Source organism: Melozone crissalis, unplaced genomic scaffold (genome assembly GCF_028551555.1).
Source record: "Melozone crissalis strain CALT ecotype California unplaced genomic scaffold, PUWL_Pcris_2 ptg000005l_1, whole genome shotgun sequence".
Lineage (NCBI taxonomy): Eukaryota > Metazoa > Chordata > Aves > Passeriformes > Passerellidae > Melozone > Melozone crissalis.
In genome coordinates, this window is record NW_026535783.1 from 35563379 (window position 1) to 35589954 (window position 26576).

The following is a 26576-nucleotide window of genomic DNA, read 5'->3' on the forward strand; positions in this document are numbered from 1 at the left end:
CAAGTCCATCAGCCTAAAGTGCTTTTCCCTGGCTCTGTTTCCCTGATGCTGAGGTCTCTGCCTGTGGAGTGAACATGGACATTTGTCTATGATAAAAAGGAGGAAAAATGCTAGATGCATTTTTCTTTTGCAGAAGCAGGGTCTTTGACAATAAATGAAACAGAGATAACAATCCCATTCCTCGTCCCTTAGATAGTTATAAGAAGGATATTGAATAGTCGTATTTGTCTGTTCAGAAGGTAAAAGACACAGAGAAATACATACTGGGACACGGAATACATACTGGTTTCAGTTCCTGACCCTCAACAGTGGTCTCTCTGAAATTTTCCTTAGTCTAAATTTTCAATTTTTACAGCTTAGTCTTTCTTCTGCTGCACAGGTTTTTGTACTGGTCTTACTGAACTGAATTAAATAGAATTAGTTTTGTGCTAATTTAAACAAGAGCAAGATCAGTTTCTTACCTTAAAATTTCAAAATACAGATATGAAAAATCTTACTTTACTTACAGGCTGCAAACTTGACTTCAGATTCCCAAATCACATGGTCACATTCTGACCATCTTGTTCATCTTGTTTGTTTTTTGAAATCAAATTCGTATGATGCAAGTTTGGGAAGAACTTGTCATTTAAAACCTTACACTTTAAACTTAAGAAAATTTTCAGTTCCTTTGAGTTTTTGCATCTTTTTGAGGGAAATGGTAATTAAGAGAATACTGGGATTTCTTGAAACTTGTGGCATACTGGCTTTTAACTAGCAGTGTGACTGAATCTGTCTTCTGGTTTCAGGCAGCCTTCTTGCTTAATACATTAGTGCTGTGCATGATGATCTTGTGCCACCCTGACTGCATGGCAACAACACACTGTGTAGCCCCAGGTGGGGATCAGTGGGTGAGAAAGAAAGTAGAGGTTCCACACCCATCAGACTCCCAAGAGCTAATCCTGCTGTGCAGCTGATACATTTTCTTGAAGGTGAAAGTGCTTTGCCTGCTGGCATTGCTAGCTAGCAGCTAACATGGACTGCAGCCCATTTTTCTAAAGTGGTTTTAAATATTGAGTTTACTTTATTTAGTTTGTATACTGTTTAAGTAATGAAGTTCTAATTAAGTTGTTATCTTCAATGATAGAATTAAAAGTCCCTTGTCTCACAGTTTATGAATCAAATGTAATTTTAGTTAACTTGCAAAAAGGCGGGTACAGATTGCTTCCTAAACTTTAAGTCAGTCAGATCCCTTTTTTCCCCTTTGGTCATACTATCATTATATATATTCATAAGGTATCTGTCTTTGTGTTATCTGACTGCCCTTGACGGGACTTAAAGTGCTCCAGTAGCATTAAGCAGAAGAATGGTAAAAACATTAATGACAGAAGATGAAGTGAGTTCACTGAGACCTTCAGAATTTAGAGCCAGTTAACTGAAAAAACTCTAGGCAAACGTACATCCATAAAATTTGCCAAAGAAGTGGCTTGTATCTGGCAGTTCACAGGTTTGTGTGATAGGAGAGTGAATCTCTGTTGCAGTGTGGCAGCTGTCAGAAAGATTATGGTATGGAGATTCAAAGATGTAAATGAGAGAATCATAGATTGCTTGAGAATTGGAAGTGACCTCTGGACATCATCTTGTCCAACTCCCGAGCTCCAGATCATAGCTACGCAGAACCAATTGTCCAGGACTGTGCCCAGGTGGGACTCTACAACTTCTTGGGCAAACTGTGGTGGTGCTTGGCCACCTCACAGTGAAAATGAAGTGAAAAGATAAATTACAGAAGTGTTTTCTGATACACAGACAGAACATCCTGTGCTTGAGTTTGTGCCATTACCTCTGATCCTGTCGCTGTGCACCACTGCCAAAACCCTTGTTCTGTTATTTTGCACCCTCCTTTTAGGTGTTTATATACATTGGTAAGATCCCCCTTGAGCCTTCTCTTCTTCAGGCCTTCTCAGTCTTTCCTCATAGAAGTTCTCTTGGTCCTTTAATGATCCTTTTGGCCCCTTATTTAACTGAGCATTAACTGGGCACTTCAGGTTAGGCTGCTGGAATGGCTGCTTCCAGTGCTGAGAGGAGGGGAAGGAGCACCTCCCTGGACCTGCTGGCAATCCTTTGCCTAAGGCAGCTCAAGATGCCATCACTGCTCTGTCGAAGGGCACACTGCTGACTCACACTCACCTTGGTGTCCACTGGGTCCCCAGGTCCTTCTCTGCAAGCTGCTTTCCAGCTGGGTGTCCGCCAGCATATACCTGGAGTTATCCCTGCCCAAGTGCAGGACTTTATACTTTCTCATTGTTGATATCTATTTGGCTGCTGTCAGCCCATTTCTCCAGCCTGTCAAGGTCCCTCTGGATGGCAGCACAACCCTTTAATGTATCAACCACTCCTCCCAGTTTTGTGTCATCACCAAACTTGCCAAGGGAACTTGCTGCCCCTTCATCCAGTTCATTAATGAAAATGTTAAATAAGACTGGGCCCAGTGCTGACCCTGCTGTGCCCTGGACTCCAGCTAGATTTTGTGCCAGTGATCACCATGTGGGCCTGGCTGGCTTTCTGTCTGTCTCAGGGGGAGTTGGTGTTGCACTTGCACCTACATGCTCCATGTTAGACCTGCCTGTAGTTCATGTTTGCAGAACAGATTAGAGGTGTGCTAATACTGCTAGTCTCAGTTACACAAGCCATGTTCACAGCATACAAGTCACACATTCTCCGATAAACAGGGCAAGTCTGTTATCTGTGACTGCCCTACCTGCTGCTGGATCAGGTCCTAAGAAGTTTAGGTTTCCATTTTTGAACAGATGGCAATAATCTACACAACACCCTCAGATTCTGTAGATGTTATTACTTCTTCGTTTAATGTCATCTGTGAATCTATTTACACTGGAAAATGAAATTAAACTAGTGTCTATTTTAAGCTCTGCATATTAAGAATGAAAACTTATGTGATTACAGGGAAAAGGATAAGACTAGTAACATAATTTTCTTCATGCTCTGAATCTTTTTTGATGCATATACTTTTAAAATCTATAAATAATTAGTTTTTATAAGCAAGCATTTCCTAAATATCCCCCTTTTAATGCCAAATCCTAAAATTAACTAAAGAGTTAATTTTCTGTTTTCTTGCCTCAGTCTGTATTGTTAATTACTGTCTTAGATGAGATTATTCATTGTGGGTTTGTTTTGAAAACTGACCAGAAACCTCTTAAAATAACGATTTTGTGTCTTAGTATAAATTTCCACTGAAGGCCTACTTCCCATACCATCACCAGCCTCTTGTTAGAAGTTTAGTCAGACATCCTTTTGGTAAGTTTTTTCATAAAGTATTTGCAGCATTATGAGTCTGCATGATCTGTATATGTCTTAAAATAACTTTAAAAGGGATAGAGATAACTTTTTGGCATTTCCTTTTTAGGGTGTGTTTGATTTAGCAATTTTCATAATATTCTTTTAATGTATTTTTCTGCAGGAACATCTGGTTCTTATGTAACAATACTACTGATGTAACTTTAAAGAAAACTAAATCAGAAGTGAATAACAAAGAAAGAATAATTATGTAGGAATGATTGCCATGTTAAGAGATTGTAAAAATACTGCAATCTTGTTATGTTATAATATCAGTAATTGTCATTATGGAAGAATTCACATGTATTTCACAGGAAACAGGCTTTCTGTTTCTTTCTGAGTCTTGAATTCTGATATTTTAGGTTGCAAACCCAACTTTTTTTCAGGTTTCCTATTCATACATATCAAGAAACCACTGTTCAATTTGGTACGATTTTTTTATGGACAATAATTAAAGCTCTGTACAAGAGCCTCTAAAAATACTACTGCACTGACTATATATTAATATTGTGGTAGCAAAGGAACATAAGCCTCATTTCAATATTCCTAGCTGTACTTCCTTCCATGGCTTTATCAATGAATTGTTGAACGAAATACAGTAACAGATATTGCTTAAAATTGGGAAATTTTGAAATGAAATTTTCAATACTTCATTATAACTTAATCAATTTGGAGAAATCTTGTAGCTACCTTAATGCTTCAGTGTTATATTCTAGTAGACAGGCTATGATTTTAAGTGTTTTGTTTTCATCCTTCATCCTCAGAACTCCCAACTACATATTGGTCTCATCACGTGAAACACATTTCGGATATGCTCAAAGCAATAGTAGAAGATACAAATGTTAGGTAAGCAGTATAAGATCTTCAAACTTTTTGTCCTTTTCATGTTAATTTGTGAAAGGTCATGTCATTTGAAGTCTTTAGTGGCTGTATTTCATAATTTTCTTATTATTCTTTAAGTCGGGCTTTATTTTTAAGAATAGGACTTGGATTACTTTCTGAACCTGAGCTTTATAGCATCTATCAACCTGGCCAATAAGCCTCCAAGGAAACTAAATCTTGTTATTCCTTCCAAAAAGCATCTAGCTGCAGAATGGAAATGCGTACTTGTCTGTTCTCCCATTTCTCCCTCAAAACTTTTAACCCTGTTTTATGAAGGAGCTTGGCTTTCTGCAGGCTTGTACAAACGCCCAAACTGCAAACTTCCTTATTTTCATAAATATGACTGCCAGACTGCAGTGTCATTTTTGTTGTGTTAATCTTTGGGCTGTCACTCCATGTTTCTGACCTGCTGCCCTTGGGGGTTTGTTTGTTTGTCTACATGAATTATGCTTTGGTAGGGGATGTTCTGGGACTATATGAAAATAATGAAAAAGCATACATCTCTATCTGCTGCTGCCTTGTAATTCTTTCTTATAAGGAATGTGATGAGACCTGACTTGTATAGCACTTGGATACAAATTTGCTTGCTTAGGTCTGCTCTGAGAGTTAGCTGTCCAAAGAATGTTAAACAGCTTTTAAATTCAAAAAAACCAATTTAATTTTGATTTTAAACTTGAAATATATAAAAATAAACATAGAACACCAAGGCCAGCCAGACTTGCAAAACAAGATTGTAGAATCACAGAATCACCTAGCCTGGAAAAAAACCTTTGAGATCATCAAGTCCAGCCTATGACCTAATAACACATTGTCAACACCAAGTGCCACATTCAGTCTTTTTTGAACATCTCCAGGGACAGTGACTCCATCACCTCCCTGGGCAGCCCATTCCAATGTCTGATTACTCTTTCTCTGAAGAACTTCTTCCTAATGTCCAATGTAAACCTTCCTTGGTGCAGCTTGAGACTGTCATCTTGTCCTGTCACTGGTGCTTGTGAGAAGAGACCGACCCCCACCTGGCTGCACCCTCCTTTCTGGTCATTGTGGAGAGCAGTAAGGTCTCCCCTGAGCCTCCTCCAGACTAAACAGCCCCCGCTCCCTCAGCTGCTCCTCATAGGGTTTGATTCGCTCTTCACCAGCTTGCTTTCCCTTCTCTGGACTTGCTCCAGCATGTTAGTGTCCTTCCTAAATTCAGGGAAGAACTGGGCACAGCACCCAAGGTGTGGCTTCACCAGTGCCCAGTACAGGGGGACATTCACTGCCCTCGTCCTGTTGCTGATACAGGCCAGGATCCATTGGCCTTCTTGGCCACCTGGGCTCACTGCTGGCTAGTGTTCAGTCTGCCTTTAATCAGTACCCCCAGGTCCCTTTCTGCCTGGCTGCTGTCTAGCCACTTTGTCCCAGATTTCCCCCTGGGTACTGGAACAAAGATACTTGCAACCGTGCTTGGTTTCAGTTAACTCACAGGGGCCTATTTTTTTGTTGCTGAGTGGCGGAAAAAAGCTTTTTGTTGCTCCCTCTGTGGCCAGGCTGTCTGGTGGTAGCTTCTCACTTTCTGTGTGAGCTGCAGTTCAGTGCTTGCCTGTTCCTCCCTGAAGTGTGTCAAACCTTTCTGTCCTTGGACTGTGACCCATAGCTGACCCTGATTTTTTAAAGAAACACGTAACTTGAGCTTAGAACAAATAAATAAAACAAATACCATCAATCATAATGCATTACAGTAGTATAACCATGTGTGTTCTCCTTTTGTGTCCCAGCCCTTTCTCGGTTTATATATAGTCTTTTCCCCCCTTTATTTTGAACAGTACACTAGTTTGAACAGTATTGTATTTGCCAGAACACACTCCTACTTCCTTTAGAACTCCTACAACAATTATGTTTTCTACCAAACCCCTCCCAGTTAGAAAGAAAATGGTCTAACATGTTATAAATACTAATATCCATGAAGAAACCATATTCAGTTTTCTTTTATTGCTTTATTCCTGATTCTGTATTCTTTTGACTTAATAAGATTTATGGAGGAGAAAAAAATTCTGTTACACAGTATATCCTGTTGATTCTCAGTGCTCTCTTCTTATATAGGTTGGTTTTCAGGGGGGTTATTTTATATCAAGTGTGAGTCTTATAGGAAAATGCTTTCTGTGTCCTTCTAATCAACAGATTGCTTCTGTGCTGAGATTTATTATTATATGTAGTACTCTCAGTGAGCAGTGAATGTTACATGACATTTCAAACTAGAAATCAGTTGATAAGTTGATGAACTTATGGACATTTTGTGGGGGAACATCCCAAAAGTAGTGAGGGGACACTTTTGTCAATGACAGTGGAGCATAGGTGCCCCTACAGAGCAGGCAGAAACAGCAGTACGGATGGAAGTGCAGGGTACATGACTCCAAAACAGGCTCTGTAATGGTAGAAAGTGTTCAAGATAAGGGTAACATCAATTCCTGGGATTTCTAAGATCTTCTTGTAGTTTCCTTGCAAAGGTGGCACAGCAGCTTTTGGAGTCCCCAGGAATAAAACATAAGAAAACCATCTAATTCTTTCAAGTTTTTCCAAATTTATTAGAAATAATTGTTCCTAGTTCTTAATCTAGCTGTCCTTCTGTTTGTCCTTCCATGCTTAGTTTAACTTTTTGCTTTGAGACACTTGCCATTAGTTTGCTTCTCTTTTCTTTAGTCTTCTGTGACTTAATATGAATACACATGAGAAAGTATGGATATCAATGGTGGTCCTTTCCTAGAGCAATAATCCTTTTGTAAACATCTTCAAAATTTTCATTTAAGAAAACATGAATTTTAAAAGTCAGGAGATATACTTGAAAATATACTTTAAAACTTTCTATTCAGTCCATCTAAATGTAATTCCTCGTTAATGACCAAAAAAGATGCACTTCATGAATTACCAAAAAGCAGAAAATAACCCTGGAAAGCAGCAGAGAGAAAGGGAAAGGCAGCAGTATGTTCAGAGTGTAATATGATTTTAAAGTTTTGGAAACCCTGCAGCTGAAGTGTATCTTTTCATACATAATATTTTGTCACAGTTTATTAGAAGCTGCTGTTAAGGATGGTCTGTTGTACTGTCAAAATAATCTGTAGTAACACTGGGTGTGTCTCATTCAAAATAATCTGTAGTAACACTGGGTGTGTCTCATTTGATTGTGATTTCAGATAATAGACTAAATAAGTAGTACATGGGTGTATGATTAGCAGGTAGGGTATTCTCTGTTGAAGAGTGGTTTAAATATTTTTTTAATTAACTGTCAGCATCCTTTTTAGTTAATTTAAGGCAATTAAAAACGTTAAATAATGAGAGGTACCTAATTTTATCTGTGTTGTTTTCCAGTTCTCTCACTGACCTCTTTGAAATCTGGTATTTGGTTGCTTGTTTTGGAGAATGGCTGGATATTGCAGCAGAACAATTACTGAAGGCTGCTGTAGAACCAGATCCTGTGCTGTGGCTGCTGGCCTTTTACTACTGTCCTAAGAATGAAAATCAACAAAGGACTCAAACAATGGTGGGTAATGCAGTGATAGTAAGTGGCAATATGCAGTCAATAGTCTGATTATATCTTATTGCTGTAAAACAAATAGTGCACATCAGAAAAATGAAAGATATTGACTTCACATAGTCTCTGGGAACTGTGTCACAGTGGACAACTTGAAAGTTGGGTTTTTTCTTATTTTTGACATTTAGAAAAGCTTTTTCCTCCTTTTTAAGTATGTGGTATGGATTAGCACCCTCTTGGCTTTCTTTTGGATAACGAGGGTGTTTTTAGCCCTAAATAAAAGTACCCTAGTGATGGTATTTTTAAAATCAGTGTGACAGAATTCAGCATGCATTATGTTATGGCATCTTCTGAGAAGGAAACAAGAGAAATTACAGCAGTTGAAACCGTGAAGATACTTAATCAAACACAGTCTTGAATCCAAGCCTTCCCCAGCTACTCTGATTTCTCTACAGTTTTTGGCATGTGATACAGTAACAAATACATGATAATACCATATGCTGGGCTGGTAACAGAAGGAGCAGTGCTCTAACCTTACACACTGTACTGCACGAAGAGTGCTGTGCATCTGTGTATGCAAGCAGATACTTGAAAGCCTTTAATTTAAACTTATTATGCAAATCTGAACTAGCCCAAGAAATTGGATCTACAAAGGCCCAATTCAAAAGGCTGCAACTTGTCTAGTTTACCTTAATTTAAAATGGATTCTGGTGGATTTAAAAATGCAGCTCAGTACACCACAGTAGTAAAAATCATGCTTTAAATTTACATCTAATGCTCCACGTACAACAGTGAATTATGCAATATTTTATTTCCTTCCCCTCCTGCTTTTCAGATGGCACTACAAATGGAAGATCACATCCCAATCACCTACAATTGTTTTTTTCACTTACACTTCTCATAGTCTAGGAGCAAGGGATGGGATGGTTTGGCTGGGAAGGCAAGGGAAGGGTTGACTGAGTAGAGTTATGTAAGAGCTAGGGTGAAGTAAAGAAATCAGGGTTGTTTTTAGAACGTAGTTTTGGGAAAGTAGGCAATATATGAGCAATAAACATGAATGATTGAAGCTATTGCACTCTAGCTGCAGATCAGTGCATTGTTCTAACTCCACAGAAGGGAATCACTTTGTTCCATATATGAAATCATCTCCCTGTGTGTCCCCCATTCCATTTTGTTATTCAGTCGTAACATAAGACAAACTTTAGAAACAAAAAAGCTTTTCTGCTGACTGCCCACGCAGTGACTCATCTTTTCCCAGAGGTCTGACATTTCGGTTCATTATCATTCTTCTCTTAGGTATTTGAACTGAGACTTCTCTTTTTTTTTTTTCTTTTTTTTTTTCTTTTTCTTTTTTTTTTTTTTTTTTTTTTTGGACAGGTCAGGCTTCTTCAGGAGGATTCCCACACTTTATGCAAGACTTCTGCCTTTAGTTAGGTGTTTGGGTTTTTTTTTTTAAATTTGTCCTTTGGCAGATTAAGCTCTCAGCTTTTTCAAATGAAGTGGTTTCCACCTCAAACCCAGCACCTTTCACTAGTTAAGGATTAGCATGCCATGGGAACTTCTGGTAGATGTCAATCTGGTGTACTTTTCATTCAGCATTATTTTTGTGTGGAAAGGTTTGCACTTATGACTTAGGATTTTGTCTTCCTGCTCTGTACTTTAGGTAACACCTTTATATTAGCCAGAGTGTAATACAAAGTGCTTAAATTATTTAAAGAAGAAAAAGGCTGGTTTTGCTGTTCACTAAAGTTCACTCATATGTACAGGTCTAAAAATTCTGCTTCTCAATATTTATTCCTTTGTTGCACTCCTTTCATATCTTTAGGGCCTGAAACATTGAGGAAGCAAAACTTGGAGTTTGGCCCTAAGAAGAGATTTCTAGGGTACATGAGCTCTTGGAGCAGGACCAGCTACTCTCCATCTGGAGTCTCTGGCTCATATGATGCACAGAGGAATAAAGAGTCATGAGGAATTCCAGTTACCTTTCTGTAGATCCTGGTATCATTTGTGCCTCACATGTAGTTGTGGACTTAATGCAAGAGCTTTTACCAGCTTTTTGAGGCTATATTATGTGAAATTGTTGAAAGGGTAGGTCAATGTCAGACAAAGGTCTGAAAAAAATTGTCCCAGTGAATATCCTTGAGAAACAGGTGTTCTTTTCCTTTAGGTCTGCAGTGGTGTATTTTTCTATTGTTGCAGCTGATACTCATTTGCATTCCATCTACAAGTTTTTTTCAGTTAATTTTTAATTCAGTGAACAGAATTATTGTTAGGATTCTTTTTCAGTAGTTGCTCATAGTCCTTTTTCTAGAGGGGCCAAACTCTTCTGTTTCCTACCCCCAGTAAAAGTTAGGTTTTATTGTCTAGCTCACAACATAAAAACATAAGTTGTGAACAACACAGGAAGAAGTTAAATTGCACATTCTTATCAGAACATTTTATCAGCTGAGGTCAGACTACATGGGGATTTAATTGATTTACAGCAGCTATACTGAAATGAGCCCTTGAGGAGCCTTTGTTCTTTTTCCCACAATGTGAAAATCGGACCATGTTCTTCTGAGGGATTTTCTCCATTTCCTTATATTATTAAAAAAGGTAAAATCCTGGCTTGATGCCCTGTCTGCTTCATTTGTAAGAGCAAAGAAAAAAAAAGTCCATTTTTTCCACCTTTGTGTGTGTGAATCAGTATAAAAGAAATGTGTTACAGCCCTTCCTTTCCTGGTTTTCCTGCTGTTTAAATTCAAACTTTTTTAATGTTTGAATTGTTTCTCCAAAGATTTGGTTTTCTTTTAGTGAATAAATCCAAAGTCAAATACCATAGATTTCGCCTTTACTCTTCTCTGATTCTGCACCTATTGAAATTATTTCCTACAGATAGAAGCCCAAGCAGTCTACAACCATCTAATGACACTGTTCAGCTGCAGGGACCTTTCTCTCAAAGACCTGGAGGCTGCTGTGCACAGGGTAACAGGTGTAGAGCAGTGTTGTAACCAGCAACTCACAATACATCTTCTGACCAACTTCTTGCTCTTTTCCTCTGGTGGACATAAGATTGCCCAGGAATGTATTTACCATGTAAGTGTTTCTTCCCTTTTTTTCAGGTTAACTTCAATACATACTTATTTTACTATTTTTGATTTAAGTTTCTACCTCTTAATAAAGAAAACACATAACAGAGAATTAAAGGAGACTGTGGCTGTAACAGCCATATCTAACTTGCTACATATCTGTTTCAGCTAAAATTCAGTTAAAATATTTTCCATTCACTTCTTGATCTCACTGACAGGGTTACTGATGTCACTGTACAGATGCAGAAACAGCTGAAGTAATGGCTTGCAGTTAAGAGATACCTGCAGTTAATTTACAATGGTATAGATAGCATGTGCAAACATTTTGATTTTCCCCCAAAAAATCACTCCCTAAATTATCCAGCTACTGCAGACGTGATGGAACTCTCTCTTGCTGTTTTCCATTGGGTGGGACAGCTGGTTACTAGGTCTTGGCATTGATGTGGCAGAAGCTGGTTGGCAAAGCCAGTGAAGAAAACAGTGTGGTAATTGAGAGGGAAGGAGAAAATTAAGAGCTAAGACAGTGTCTTTTAAGGTGTAAAAAGAGATGAAGAGGAGTAAAAGGAGGCTGGAAGCTTGTCACAGTATCTTTCTGTTGGTGATGACAGCCTTCAGGTGTATTTGTGCAAACTACAAAATGTATTAGTGTTAATTAAGCTAAACAGTGCAATCTCAGTGTAGGATTAGAAACCCATTCCTTACTATCAAACCATATTCTTGTAAGAAGTGCATGCCCCCTATGCAAGCAGGTCTAGGGCCAGTGTGTAGTTTTAATACTTCCAAAAGTTGTTCAATTCAGCAGCTGTGTGGTCTTATGGATAGACCTGTATGGGGTATATGGCATGTGTAAGGCCATTCTGATACAGCTGGCTGACTAAAGAGACATAGCATTTTTCTCTTTAAGAAGGGCTAAGGTATTCCTCACATCCTAGGGTGCAAGTTCACAAATGATCAGTTTTTTTCTCAGCATAAGAATGTAATGATAAAGTTTGGGGGGATGTATGTATTTTTACAGACTGCTATTTCTAGTTTCTCTTCATGAAGAAAGTGCAGCTGTTGAGCTGTGATGCTGTAATGTATAGCCTGCTACTTTAAATCCCTCCAGGAGGACCAAAGACAGTCTTCTGCTTCTTTATACATAGCAATATAACTAGCTTTCAAAACGGAATATTTCCCAGTGCAGAGGGGTCATGAACTGTTGTAGGCCAGTTTGTTTATCAGTCTGATTAATTTTGACTGTATCTATATAATCACTAATGTGTAGCTAGGCTCTCCATGTGATTTGAAAGGGACTAAAGACAATATACGAAATGAAGAATGGTGTTGAACTGATGTGGGATGGTTGTGGTTCTTTTTAGCACAGCAAACTTCAGGTTTAACACAGATAATGAGGAGTCAAGTCCCTTCTGATCTGCAAAAATTGCAACTTAGAGTCTTTTCCTGTTTTTTGTCATCTTTTGGGGGAAGTATTTATTTTTACTTTTGAAAGTTTTACAGAATTGAATTGCCTCCCCAAGTACATGCAGAACCTTCATGTGCTTTTAGTTCTTTTCCATGGCAATGACTTATAAAATGGTGATACTGTCCATTTGTGTTTCCTTTAAAAACTTTCTGGCCTCATGATTTGTTTCACTTAAATTTGAGACAACAACAGAAATCTCAAAGTTGCTTGGCTCCACTGGGATGTATGGAAAGAGATACCTTGGGCAGAAACTGTTTCTCACATATTCAGTGGTGAGGAAAACATCTGGTTTTCTTGCAAGTATTTGGAAGGATTCTTAGTATTTAGCAACATAATTGCCAAATTTAACTTTTTGTGTTTTCTTTCAGATTACTGAGATAACGGATACAAGCAAAGAAGTTTATAACCTTCTTATCCGTACTGCTTACAGATTTAACCATAGTGGAGAAAAAAACCAAAGGACTGTGAAACTGATGAATGAACTTCTTCAAAAATTTACATTGAAAGTTTAGAATTTCAATGTGATCTATTTATCAAACCAACAAGTCAGGTCTTTATCGAGGTGTCAGACTTCCATTAGCATCTAGTGCTGCAGATTACCAGTGGCAGAAAGATACCTATATAAGCTATAGCTGCTAATTTATATTCCCTTATCTATACTGAAAAATAATCTGTTGTTTGGAATTGTTAATCTTTTGAAGCATTGTAGTAAATATTAAAGATGCATGAAAATTTTGTTTTGAATACCTTCTGTAACAAGAGACGTACATAATTTAAAGTAGTTTGCTCATCTCCTTGTTGTTTATCTGGCTGAGGATCAGTTTTTCTCCCAAATTACTCATGTGGGTTTTTTTAAGTAAGTAATATCCTATTGCTTGATTGGTAAGTTGTTCCTAAAGTGTTTTGTTCTGTGCTTCTGCTTTTCTGAAACTAATGATGATCTCAAGTGATTCATAGTGTTCTCAGGAAATCAGTGAGTGATATTTCCGGAACTCTTTCCTTCTTTTTGAAAATGTTTCCAAAATGAAACTCTTCCCAGATTTGCTAAATGTGGGGTTTTTTCAATACTGCAGCTTTCACAGCACAGAGTTCTCCTCTAAGTACTAGACCAATAGCTGGTCTTTGTCAAAAGATACTGCAGGCATAAGATTGCTTGCAGTAAAGCCCACTTAACAGTGTGCCATCACTGATGCTATTATTTATTCACTTAAGAAATATGGGGCTTTTATTCAGACAAAAGAGGGCAAGCAAAGCAGAGACACAGGGACGTCTTCCAGTTCAAAGGGACAGATTTCCTATAAAGGTTGCAACTCATTGCCTTCATTTTTGTGTCCAGCAGTAATTTGCTTACTTCTTTGTTTGGGTTTTTTGAGTCCTGCAAGGAGCATAGGTAGGTAGCAATGGCTTATGTTTTTTATTCTTAGGAAGGTATTTATCCCTAGAAGTTTTGTGAACCTGTCTCTAGCTTAACTAGAAAAATTACCATGGAGAATAGTAGTGACAGAGCATCCTAGCTTTTCTCCATAATTTGTTCCCCTGTATTACTTTTCTGTAATGCCAATGCCTGTGCTATGCTACTCAAAGATGCTACTTGGAATTCTAGTCTTGCATATAAAATCCAAGCATGTATCTTGAATTAATAAAGCTTCTTGAATGTATCATTTGTTTTGAGCAAGGGGAAAGAAAAACAGTGTACTTAATGTCCTTTGGCTGTAAGAAATGGAAAGATATTTTCTGTTATGCTGTTAACTGATTTCTTACAATTTTGTTCCCAGTGAGTCATATTACGGAAGTTACATGCCCTCTCAGTCAGTTTGCTAGTGAAAAAATAGCAAATTCATAATGTAAGTCTGCAAAGAAAGGATATTTTTTTTCTCTTTTTTGATTAAAAAATATTTTTAAATGAAAATTCAGAAAGAAATAAGTAGCAATTTTTCTGTTGTTAAATAGCCACATGTATCTAAAAAAGTAAAATCAAGCAACCCAGTTTTCTGTTCCCTGAATACCATAACTAAAAAGCATGGAATTAAACCAAATTGCTTTTTGGTCACAAACTCGGAGGTATTCCTCTTGTGAAAACAGATGTGGAATGCTCTATTTAGAATGATAAATAATCTAAAATTTGAACTAAAAGGAAGAAAGATTTTTTTTGTTTGTGTGGTTTTTGGGGTTTTTTTTGTTGTTTTTTTTGGTTTAATGTCTAATCTGGTTGTTGGATGTGAGGCTTTCTGGATGTGTTTTCTCCATATTGTGCCTATATGTAATTTTAACTATGTAGAAGAATGATAAGCAAAGAACTGCAATATCTAATTCTTGCAGATTAATTAGGTGAATGTTGTGAGTATAATAGGTATAATATTTAGATGCATATGGAAGTTTTTGGACAGGTATTTTTAAGTATCTTTTCTTTGTCAGTGTTTTTATTTATCCATTGACAAAATGCATGAAAATTCTTCTAACTTCAATTAACAAAATCATTATGCTGATAAATAAGGATAAATAGAATTAAGCAGGAAGGAAGTGTACAATGAAGGCAGTAAAAGCCCAGAATTAGTAGTGAATTGATACATTCTTGTTTTCTTGTGTTTGTCTTCCTAAGAAAAACTGAATGATTTAAATACTAAGGAGGGTTTGCTAGTTTCAGGAGGCTCTAAGGAAGAAACCTAATTGATACTGTCTGTAACTTAGAAAAGATACATCTTTATTAGCATTCTTTTAGCTCTTTTTAGCATAGTGGTGTTTCTTTTTCCTTACTCTTTCACTATGTTTGAATTATAATCTAACTTTGATATAAGCTGTGATTTTGTGGGATGTTGAAGCTATTTTTGTTAGTTTGCCAGTGGAAGGCTACAGAGCAGTTTGGTAGATCTGAGTAATGGAAGATTTCTCAAACGGTGGCTTCTGCATTATCCATCCAATGTGCATCTTTTCCTCTGTAATTGCTGTTTTCTGGAAATGTTCTTTGGGGCCTTCAAGGCTGTACTTCTTTGCTGAACCAGCCAACAAGTCCTGAAATCAGACTTCAAGAAGATTGTTCCCTTGGATTCTATCTGCAGCACACACCCTGGTTGTGTTCAGTGCATAGAGAACTTTTCAAAACTGTTCTGCTTCAAGGTGTTTTTTGAATAAGAATACAGACAGTAAATTTTACTTCTTTGTTGATTATGCTCCTTTCCAGTCTAAGACTGCTAAGTTAGAGCTTTTTGGATTCTGCAAGCTTTGCAGCATGGTGCTGGTTGGTTTCTGAGGATTTTCTTCAGGCAGGAAAAAAGGTCATTTCTGTGGCTTTTATTTAATCAAGATCTCAGTGCGTGCCTATACAAAGCAAAATGTATTTTATTTTGTCATGTGTTGTCAGATCCTGCGATTTAACTGACCAACAGTGGCATTTATTGTGTTACTGCTAGCATTTGTGATTAAGTTTCTGTACTCTCAGCATTGTAAGTGTCAAGAGATGTTAATAGACACAGTGAGTTAATATTTGTTTCAGTGAGCTGGAAACTGTGATATATGTTTGGCTTGGCAGGGATACAATTAAAAAAATTCTGAAGATTTAGCATTATAGAAGTATAGGATAAAATATCTAGCACAAATTACTTGCAGTTGCTAAAAAAAATACTGTTAAATCAGATTTGCACCGTTTCACTGGAATGTTATCTAATGTCGGAATAAAGTACCTAATGTTCTGTGTGAATGAGTAATGTCATACTCATTAAAACACAGTTTTCTACTAGACCCCAATTTGAAAAGTCAAAACCTGGCTTGTTACGGGAGGAGTCCTCCACGAGCACACAGAGCATGCGTTTGAATTTTTTATGCTTTCCTGATAGTCTGCAATGGGTTTCTTAAACATCCAGCATGTTTTGTTGGGCAACACCAGTAGTCAAACCACTGTAGCTGAATGCTCTGGTGCTGGAGGCATCCCTCTGGCACTTCATTCATTGCAGTGCTCAGATGGGGGCTGCTTAAATCCACTTCTCTGGCAAGTTTTCCTTACTTGTGATAGAAATTTTTCTAAAATGCTTGCCTGGATTTAAAGAATATGTTCATGGTAGACATTCCATTTGCTGCCGTAGTAGAGAGAAGCTTATTCTGGGAATTTGCTGTTAGGTGGTCTGTTCACTAGTGAATGCCACGGAGGCGTTTCCCTTGCTTGCACTGGCCATCTTCCTTTACCCAGCTGTCTGGCTGCTGGGAAGGAATAAACCTCACAAGATCCTTCTGATGGCTTGAGTGTGCTCCCTGTTGTCTGAGCTGCCAGGAGCCAGCTAGGGATAAGCATTGGACTGCTGTCAGCCACTGAAACAAAAATTTGAAATGTAGCTGGCTCTAGCTGAGTTGTAGTGATCTAGTCCATAGGCAAGGGTAGTGCTTTAGTTTGCATTCTGTATTCTTGCATGTGTGTGAAGGGAGGGAGTGACAAAAAAGATAAAACCCAACATGTTTGAAACTCAGCTGTAGAAATCTAGCTATGATTTTTATATTCAATACTGACAGAATTAGGAAGCAACAGTTCCATACATGACATTCCATTAACCTGCATATCAACAAATAGCAGAAAAAAATCCAGCAGTGGTGTCTTTAATAGGTCTGTATATTTAACTAACTGTTATTAACTTTAACTATATTCACTATATATTTAACTATATATCTCTTACTACTTTAAAAGCCTCTTTCATAACTCTTCTCTACTATGTCAGATAATGGACTCAGATAATAAAAAAGTAGACCCTCAGAAACAATGACCCTCTTTTTTCTATCCTTTTCAATAAAAATATTTTTTAGTCCCATGAACTTTTGCAGACACATAAATGCCATCCTGAAGAGATTGTGCTTTTACATATTCTTGATTAACATTGTGAATTGCACTGTTGAGATGTCTCATTTATGTGCCACTTAGCCTGCATGTACAGTTCACCCCTTAAGATTTTCTTTCGTAGCTTGTGAGTTTATTTTGAGGCTTCCAAAACAGGTGCATGCAATGTCATTTGCCTGCTAGTGTTAAAAGTTTACTCAATATTTCGCATATGAGAAAGCAGCTTCTGTTTGTTTTGACTAATGATGCCATAACTTCTACTATGTATAGGTTTTCTGAAAACAGAATTTCAGCTTTTTCATTTCCAACTAACTTGTAATGGTAGCTGATAATGCAAATTTCCTATCTGTACCATTGTTCCCTGTAGAGACTACCAGTTTCTGTTTAAGTGCTTTTAATCTCATGACTGTGCTGCCCTTCCATATCAGCTTCAGATGTCTGCGAAAAGAGAGAGAAAAGCCAGTATCAGATTCCACGGAAGAGAAGTATTGAAATATGATGTAGGATTAATTTATAAGATGGAAATCAGTGATACATTTTTATGAACTCTGGCACTTTTTGAGTTTCTAGTAGGGAGGACCAATAGCAGCATCTTTTCTGGAAACATAAGAAAACTACCAGTGTTTTTTCCACAGACCTGTAAATTTCTCCAAGTTCACTGCAAACCCCACTGTTATATTTCAGCTTTCTTTTTTTGTGTGTTTGCTTCTTTGCTGAGGTACAGATGGCCAGTGCTGAGCAGTTTGCTGCACAGCACGCTTTTCAGGCCAGACCCACTTGATGGTAGCTGCTTTCTCTGATTGGCTTGTCTTAGGCCGGTGCATACTGAGCAAATGTCAAGCCCAAACCTTGGAATTAAGCAATAACATCTGTTTAGGAAAGATAATTTCATTGGGATTTAAAGTCTTCAGATGACATCTGTTGACTGTTTTTCATTGTGGCTCTTCTGATCTTGACTTCACCAGTTCTCCTTCTGCTCGTTGTACTGGCAGAGCAAGCTCCCACATGTGCCTACTCTTTAGGCAGAAGCATTGCCTTTTTTTTTCTTCTCTTCTTTCTGGCCAGGATCCAAGATGAATATACAAATGGTAGATCCAGTCTCTTTATTTTTCTTTTGTTATTTATATTCTTGTATAGAACAAAGTTTAAGAACTTGCATATAAAATCAAGTATGGGCTGAATATCTGCTGAGATCCTTCACTCACAGAGTTGGGTCTAACCACCAATCTGTAGGTCAGTTGTTCCCTGTCCTGATTTCTTCAGATTTGGTAAACTTGTTGTAGAAGAATGAAAGAGCAGAATTTGGTATCATGCTGTCCCCCCCCGCTTCAGAAGTCATGCATTTGAACAGCCCAGTTGGTGCCCCACTTAAATGGTTAACAGGGCCTTGGGACAGTTCCTCAAAATGCATTGTAGAGTCTGGCAAGCCACATGCATTTAAAGAAAGGATAAGAAGAACTGCCTTGTGTCATCCTGCTGTGGTGCCATTTTCATAGTTTTCCTATCAATTTGGTTTTCTTTTGTGAATCTGAAAGACAGTTTAGCTCATAATTTTTCACACATTCAGGGAGTAAGCAGGAGGAAGAACCATTCAGAAGGTTCTTCCTGACTGCATTGGGTCCTTACCACCTCTAAAGCTTAAACAAAAAGCACAGTCTTTAATAGCTGTATTTCAAAACCAAGTGGGGAACAATTTTTGGTTTTTACATGTTATAAACCTGTGGTTTTGATGCTGAATGCCCTTGATGCAAAAAACCAGTGCCACACCAGCTTTTAGCATTGACCTTCATTCTGTGATGTAGAACTTTACTCAGCATCACATCTGTCCTTCAGCTGATGCTGGCATTACTTCATACTGGTAACAGTGACTCAACTAGCTTAAGAAATAAATAAGACTGGTCTTTCTGTTTACTTAGTCTGGAAGCTTTCTAGTTTTCATTCCTTCCTTCCAGCTATCAAGTGAATTTACATTCCTGTGATTTAATTGAAGAAAGGAGAGGCAAGTGCTGCTGGGGAGAAGGTGGGTGCAGAAACTGTAAAATGTCAAGAGGTGTGCTTACCTCTTCTTGTATAAAACTGACAGTCTTTCACTTATCTGACTCTACATCTGTGTAAAGAAGTGTGCTGGTTTAGGCTTAGGTAGAGTTAATTTCCTTTTCAAAGGCTGATGTGGGTCTGAGTTTTAGATTTTTGTTAAACACAGAATTGATAATAAAAGAGCTGGTTTTGCCATTGCCGGGCAGGGCTTTCACAGAACCAAGGCTTTTTCTGATTTTCACAGAGCCATGCTGGGGAGGAAGTTTAAATTAAAATAGGTGAGTTTCACACACACCAAGGAACAGATACAGACTGAAGTAAGATGGTTGCTGAGATAATGTAATTTTTAGTTCTATTGTACTTGCAAGAGTTGACTGTAAGGAGGTACAGCTGGAGAGCAAATAACTTTTACTACCAAATATAAAAATAAGTGTGGGACAAAGTTACTGTGAAGAAACAACTTGAGGTTAAAAATTTTTTTTAAAACATATGTTTTTTCTGTGTGGTAGATGATGAGTACTGTCATCCTTTCAGGATTAGAGATGAAGTGAATCACATTATGGTGCCAAGCACCAGCTTCTCAAATTAGCTTGTTCAGATCCAGTCATGATGACTGGGGATGATGCCAGTGGCAAAGCAGCCAACACTGGCCCATGAATAAAATGCCTTAGATGGAGCTTCAGCAGAGGGCTCCAGTGCTGAGACAGCATTCCCAACAAGCCCAGAGGAAAAGCCTGGATGTGCTCAGAAATAGGCAGTTTTCAGAGATGACCAAAGGGAGCTACATTAGCTAAAGGGTACAGCAACGTCCAGCTGCTGCCAGGGGCATGTGAGCAAAACCAGGGTTTCACAGGTTGTACTGTGAGCACTACCACTGTGCTAATAATTTCTGATGTGTAAATGATCATGTAAAAGCAAATTTTTACAGAACTGCAATTTCTGCATGCTTTCAGGTAACAGAACAAATGCCTGTTGTTCTTCTGGAAAACAGGTATATTTTAGTATTATAAAATATTAATTTTGTGCAGAGAATATGCACTTAGCTTAAATCACAGCAAACGGACAAATGCAGTTAGTCTCCCAAGGACTGTGCAAATGTCTAAATTTCTGTAAGCACTGCCATATTTCACTGACCTAAAATGTCAACTTGGCAGCAGGTAAGATTTTAAAACAAATTTTCCAGTATACTGTGTCCACAGAAACAAAGGAACATAGCCATCAGTGTGTATGTTCACTTCGTATTTTGTTTATGTGCCTAAACTCAGTACACTTGTGAAATTCTAGGTGAGTCAGCTCCTCTGTTTGGTTGCTTCCTCGCCCTTTCTTGCAATTTTTTTCCTTCTGACTAGTCTCGGCATCAGCAATTGAGGTCAGAAAGAGAAATGCACTTAGGTGTCTGTTGAAATCTTTGACTGTTATAGAAGACATCAGACATGACTCATGAATACTGGGAACTGTAGCACAAAGGTAGATATTTTGTAGCTTTAAAAACCCACAAGATACATTATTAAAACAACCACAAGATGAATTAATATTTTTTTTAGATATTAAGAATTGGTGTTGTGGAATAGGGTTTTCAGTGAATTAGAGGATGGTTTTGTGCTCAGTGTGTGGGTGTATTTCAAATTTTGCTCTTATCTCAGTACATTATTATGTGAATGTTTTTTCAAAGTAAAATACCATTAAGTTACTGGTAAAAATTTGAATGGCCTTAGATATTTCATGTACTGCTAGTCACTCTTAAATCACGTGTAGTGAAAGTGAGACCTGCTGCAGCACTCGTGTCTGAGCTGGCACTTGCCTGCAGTACGGGGGCCTGGAAGGTGTGGATTTTCCAGACATTTACAGTCCAGTTTCTCCATGGAAAGAATCAACCCCAAACTAATAGAGCCTTTGGAACATAATGGCTCATGGTAACTCAGCTGCTTGCTGATTCTTACAGAAGCACCATGGTTTCCTCCCATGTACCTCTGTATGCAAAGGAGCCTACAAACACCTGACATTTTCTGTAGTACAAATACCAGTTCTCAAGACTTTCATCAGCTGTGGAGATGAACTGACTGGCTGCAGTGCGCTGCATGATACATTTTAATGCTCCATATAACTTTTTTATTTGTTTTGGTAGCATCCTTTTTCATAGTGCTTTTTACATGTCAGAAATCCTTAGGCTCTTTATGCCAGCTTGTTTCCTCATGCTGCCCACTTGCTGCATTTCCAGTCAGACCTTTGTTTCCAGACCATTTTCCTTTGCTATTTTGTGTGAGGCATGGGCAATAGGGTACAGCTAATTCCCTTCTAAAGGAGAAGTCACAGAGACAGCAGCAGCTGCAAACACCTCCCAGCAAAGCTGCAGACAGAAAACAGCTGTCAGCAAAATGGTTTTGCTCTGTACTTGCAACAGAACGTGTATGGCAAGGAATGAATGCATTCCCACTGAGAAGCTGAGGGACTCGCAGGGCCACCCCCTTGTTATGGTCTGCCTTTACTCTGAAAAAGCAACACAGTAAGCAGCATGATGGTGATCCTTGCCTAACTATATGGACACAGTTTCAATTTTTCATCTGAGATTCGTTTTCAGAGCTGAAAGGTGCATCCAGAAAAGAAACAGTGAGATCCTAACTAGATGCTGGACTGATGAAGTAAGTGGGAGATAGTCCAGCATTGGGCTTTCAATGCTCTTCAGAATAATATTACCACTGTGTTTGGAAAGGACTGAATTTGGGATGGGAGGGGGAAAAAAACTCCTACAAAATGCTGTATTTTATGCAGAGTGGGCAGCCTATGAAACAAGTAAATGAAATTTAAGGGCAAGGGCATACCTGTATAGATGCCTGTGTTGTCATAGCCACATACAATCATACAATACACTGAAATGGAAGTGACCCACAAGGACCACTGAGTCCATCTCCTAGATTAAAGTATTGTTTGAAAAGACATTGCTTCCTGTAATGATTTAGTTAGAGGAAGTTAAGAAATAAATTTCTTTGTTGTTTACTTCTATTTGCTACAATTAGATTCTGCAACTTCCTTCTGTTGGGAACTCAATATAAGAACACCCACCTGAAAGAAAATCATAATGTTGGTGGCTGGCTGGGTTTTTTTTTTCCTTAGATATTTCATCTTAGGCTTTTGATAGTAGGGTCTATTAAAAACTTACATGTGCAGGACCTACTGCTCCAGCTGGATCCCTACAAACCTATGGGGCCTGATAGGATTAATCCAAGTATCCTTCCAGAGCTGGCTGATGTAATCATAAGATGTCTCTTTTGAGTGGTCTTAGGAATCCAGAAGTCCCAGATGACTATAAGCTGGCAAACCATTGTCCCGATTTTCAGGAAGGGCAAAGAGGACCCAGGAAACAACAGGCCTGTCAGTCTCACTCCAGTGCCTGGTAAAGTTATGGAGAAGCTTATTCTGAGGCTACTGAAAAACACCTGAAAGACAACGCAGTTATCGGTCACAGCCAGCACAGCTCATGAGGGAGAAGTCCTGCTTATCAACCTGGTTTCCTTTCATGCCTAGGTAACCCACCCAGCTGACCAAGGGAAGCCAGTGAAGTTTTTGATACTGTCCCTCACAGGATCCTTCTGGACCTACTGTGCAGCCACAGCTGGATAAACACTTCATGGGGTGGGTGAGCAGCTGGGTCACGGGTCAGGCACAAAGGGTGACAGGGAATGGGGTGACATCAGACTGGGCACCTGTCACTACTGGGGTTCCACAGGGTTCCATCCTCGGCCCTCTGCTCTTCAACATCTTCATAAATGACCTGGACATGGAACTGGAAGGGATACTGAGCAAGTTTGCAGATGATACAGAAATGGGAGGAGCTGTTGACTCCCTCCAGGACAGCGAGAGGCCCTGCAGAGAGACCCCCACAAACTGGGGGTCTGGGCAATCACCAGCCATATGAAGCTCAACAGGGGAAAGTGCTGGATTCTGCATCTGGGATGGGGCAGCCCTGGATGTATGGACAGACTGGGAATGAGGTGCTGTAAGCAGGACCATGGAAAGGGACGTGGGGGTCCTGGTGAGTTGAACATGGGTCAGCAGTGCCCTGGCAGCCAGGAGGGCCAACCCTGTCCTGGGTTGCATCAGGCACAGCATCACAGCTGGGCAAGGGAGGGGATTGTCCTGCCCTGCTCTGAGCTGGGGCAGCCTCACGTCCACTGCTGGGGGCTGGTTTGCTGTACAAGGAGCAGCTGAGGGCACTTGGTGTGTTGAACCCAGAGGAGACAGAGGACAGACCTCACTGCAGGTACAAGTTCCTCATGAGGGGAAGGGGAGGAGCAGGCACTGATCTCTCCTCTGTGGTGACCAGTGACAGCACCTGAGGGAACAGCCTGAAGATGTCTCAGGGGAGGTTTCAGTTGGATATTAGAAAAAGGTTCTTCCCCCAGACGGTGTTTGGGCACTGGAACAGGATCCTCAGGGAGGTCGTCACAGCCTGACAGAGTTCAAGAAGCATTTGGACAATGCTCTCAGGCACACGGTGTGTCTCTTGGGGCTGGTGCTGTGCAGGGTGAGGAGCTGATTTCAATAATTTTTGTGGGTCCCTTCCAACTCATCTTATTCTGTGATTCTGTAAATAATTATATGGTTCCCTTCCAATGATTTTTGCATGATACAGAAGGATTTTAAACTAAGGGCAATGTTACTATCATGTTAGTGACCCTACTAAACAATACATATGTGAGTCTATGCTCTCTGATGAGTTATGGTGACCATAACTGTTCAATGCCACCTTCAGCTTTCTTCTTAATCTGGAGCCTCACTCTATATCACTTGGATTAGCAACAAAAGGCCCCATAAGCACTGGATGAAGGCCAGGACTGCCACCTCTTTGTCATCTTCTAGGTATTTTGGTGTTTGCGTTTTATCTTCTCTTGCTTTTCTCAGTTTCTACCATGTGTGATGGGTCACGACGTTGTAGTGCGGGGAAATGTTCAAGTTAAAGCTGCTGAAGCCGACTGTAAGAGCTGTAGCAAACAAAACTACTGCTGTGCTCAATATTAAAATAAAAAAGGCAAGTAGATTGTTTTGAAAGAAGAAATATTTGGTGCTATTTTAAAAATGTGTAGTATCTTATTTGCCCTGTAGCTTTAACAGTACTGGCTACGAAGAGGCCTACAATGTACTTAATTTCTGCATATTTTGTGCAAGAGTCTTATCCAGCTCTGCATTTTTTCCTTACACAATGAAAAAGCCAAAAAGCAAGCTGGTTTCTTTTGCTGGGCTTCGCAGAAAAACCTGTGAAATGAAGTGTAACTCTGTTATGAATAGGATCCTGTAATAACTACGTCTCTGAGAGTCACTACATTAGAAGTCATTGTGGTGTCTCAGTGCCTGCCTGGACAATTTCCTAACTCTTGCTGCATTTGAAAGAACTTGCTGAGTGTCCCTTAATTCAGGTTTTGACACTATGCCTGCCAAGGGGGAGGACAGAAAATGTGGTGACGTGAAAAGGAACTGTACTCTTTGTACTGAAGACAATGTTGAGGCAGGCTTTTACTTTAGATTCTAAGAACTTTTAAAAAGTACCTCATTTATTTTTTCTCATTAACATCCCTTAAGTAATGAGTTCCAGGTTCTTTTCTCCTGTTGCAAAAGAAGGAATGAAGTCATTATTCTTCCCATGTTTTTAAAATAATGTTGAACCACAGTGCAATGGAAAGACTATATATACTTGAAAAAAATTGATAATTTTATTATTATCAAAGAGGATTTGATATAAAACAATAGAGTACAAGGGAAATAAGTTCACAGATTTTTGTGGTTTAAATTCTTACTCTCTGAAAGGAACAATGAAGATGTCTTCTAAAAATGTAGAGATTCATTGATCAGGAAAGGATACACTTGAGATATCATTGCAAAATAAGTATCACAAAGGTATGAAAGACACTTTCAGAAAATGGGAGGTCTGACACTTCTAGTAAAATTTCACCTAAACATGACAGAGAGAGCATGATGATCTTTGTTTTTAATTCAGTCCCATCCCATGACTAGGAGGATAGCAGGTAACTTTCCACAGTTTATTTCTGCGTCTATCTAATCTTACAAGCCCCACCCCAGCCCCTGCTGATTTCACACTGAGGTTTTATAAATATGACAGAGAAGTTACAAACAAAATTTTAAGTACACAATACAGCTCCATCCATTTTCAGAATGCCCAAATTAATAAAGTTGTTCAAATCAAGAATCTTTGGCATCTACAAACCAGAATGGTTGTATTACCAAAGCACAAGGATAAATCCTGAAATTCCTGTACCAAAGAATTACCTAGAGCCAGAGAAACTTGTGTGTGTGTAGTTTGTCTTGCATTCTCAGTTACAGTGGACCTCTAGAAATACAGAAAGGTAAATATTTCTGTCAGCTGATTGTTTTAGCAGTCACATAATCCTTCCTTTGATGTCCTGGGTCAGTGAAATCCTAGTACCATCGGAGTTTAGCAGAAGATCTATTAAAAGAGTTGTCTGTGATCTTTCCTGCAACGGAAACAGCGTTTAAAGTTATTACTCTGTCACAATGAAGGAATATCTCTGCATTCTTGATTGCCCCAGCTTTCCAAATTGAGTTATATTTTAGGTCACCAGTAGAGTCTAACTATAGCTACAGAGTTAACAATGATCTCTTTAGCTTCCTAAAGCTACCACAACAAGGTCTGGAGAAGACAGGGAGGGATCCATGGTGGAAGCACTAATCTTTTGGTTATTACCAGGTTTCTCTGAAAATAACGTTGGAGGCAAGTTACCAGAGCAATACTGTGTGATGTACTACATATTCACATACCTTCTCATCTTTAGCCAACAGTCCTCTTGAACAGTACTGAGGTAGCTTTTCCACCTTAGGCCATTTAGTGTCTAACATCAGGACATAAGGTGTACTGATTCATTTTTGAGAGAAAACAGCAACAACATTTCTCAAAGGCTCTTAGGAAAGGTACATCTTGTTTTTTGCTCTAGGGCTCGACTCCTGTTCCTGCTGAACTGAGCCAGTGTGTAAAATCAGAACTGATATCAGCTCAGTAGGCACCGGAGGACGGGTCCATCAACAGCCTGGAACAACAGCAGCAGCTGTAAGTTGTTTCCGACTGGAGCTGCCACCATTTCCTGCAAACGACACACAGTGCTAAGCTACAACTTAGCTCAGAGAGGATCATTACAGTATCCATTAAAGGGAAAACAAAATCTTTATTGACAATTTCAGGTTAAAAGTCACAAATGTTATTTACTCTGACCTTTAGGAAAGCATGGTAACCAAATTACTGTAGGCAATGCCTTACATCTGCAATCAGACTGAGAACTTAAGGAGCACTGTTTATTCTCAACTAAAACTAAAAGTCTTTGGTCCTTCCCAGGTTGCCTCTGCCTCTTATTCTCCATACACTGAGCCTCGGACACATGCCTTCATCACAAATCTGCCCGGTCAGCAGCAAGGGATCTCAGCCAGCAAACGCTCTCTGCCCTGCAGAGAGTC

The 26576-nt window shown here is 39.0% G+C and overlaps 2 protein-coding genes across 6 annotated transcripts in view; one reads left to right on the forward strand and one right to left on the reverse strand.

The window, feature by feature from the left end:
- Positions 1 to 12759, forward strand: part of FANCC (FA complementation group C) — a 60778-nt gene extending 48019 nt beyond the window's left edge. Inside the window, exons 10-14 of the mRNA XM_054287813.1 lie at positions 3213 to 3288; positions 4092 to 4173; positions 7555 to 7730; positions 10596 to 10792; positions 12616 to 12759. Coding sequence (XP_054143788.1) covers positions 3213 to 3288; positions 4092 to 4173; positions 7555 to 7730; positions 10596 to 10792; positions 12616 to 12759 — 675 coding nt within the window. The remainder of the gene's footprint in view (positions 1 to 3212; positions 3289 to 4091; positions 4174 to 7554; positions 7731 to 10595; positions 10793 to 12615) is intronic.
- A 12066-nt stretch (positions 12760 to 24825) lies between these two features.
- The window catches only part of AOPEP (aminopeptidase O (putative)), a 183883-nt gene continuing 182132 nt past the window's right edge, over positions 24826 to 26576 (reverse strand). For all 5 annotated transcript variants that reach the window (XM_054286070.1, XM_054286093.1, XM_054286077.1 and 2 more), the window contains one exon: positions 24826 to 25585. The gene's annotated coding sequence lies outside the window, so the exon portion shown is untranslated. The remainder of the gene's footprint in view (positions 25586 to 26576) is intronic.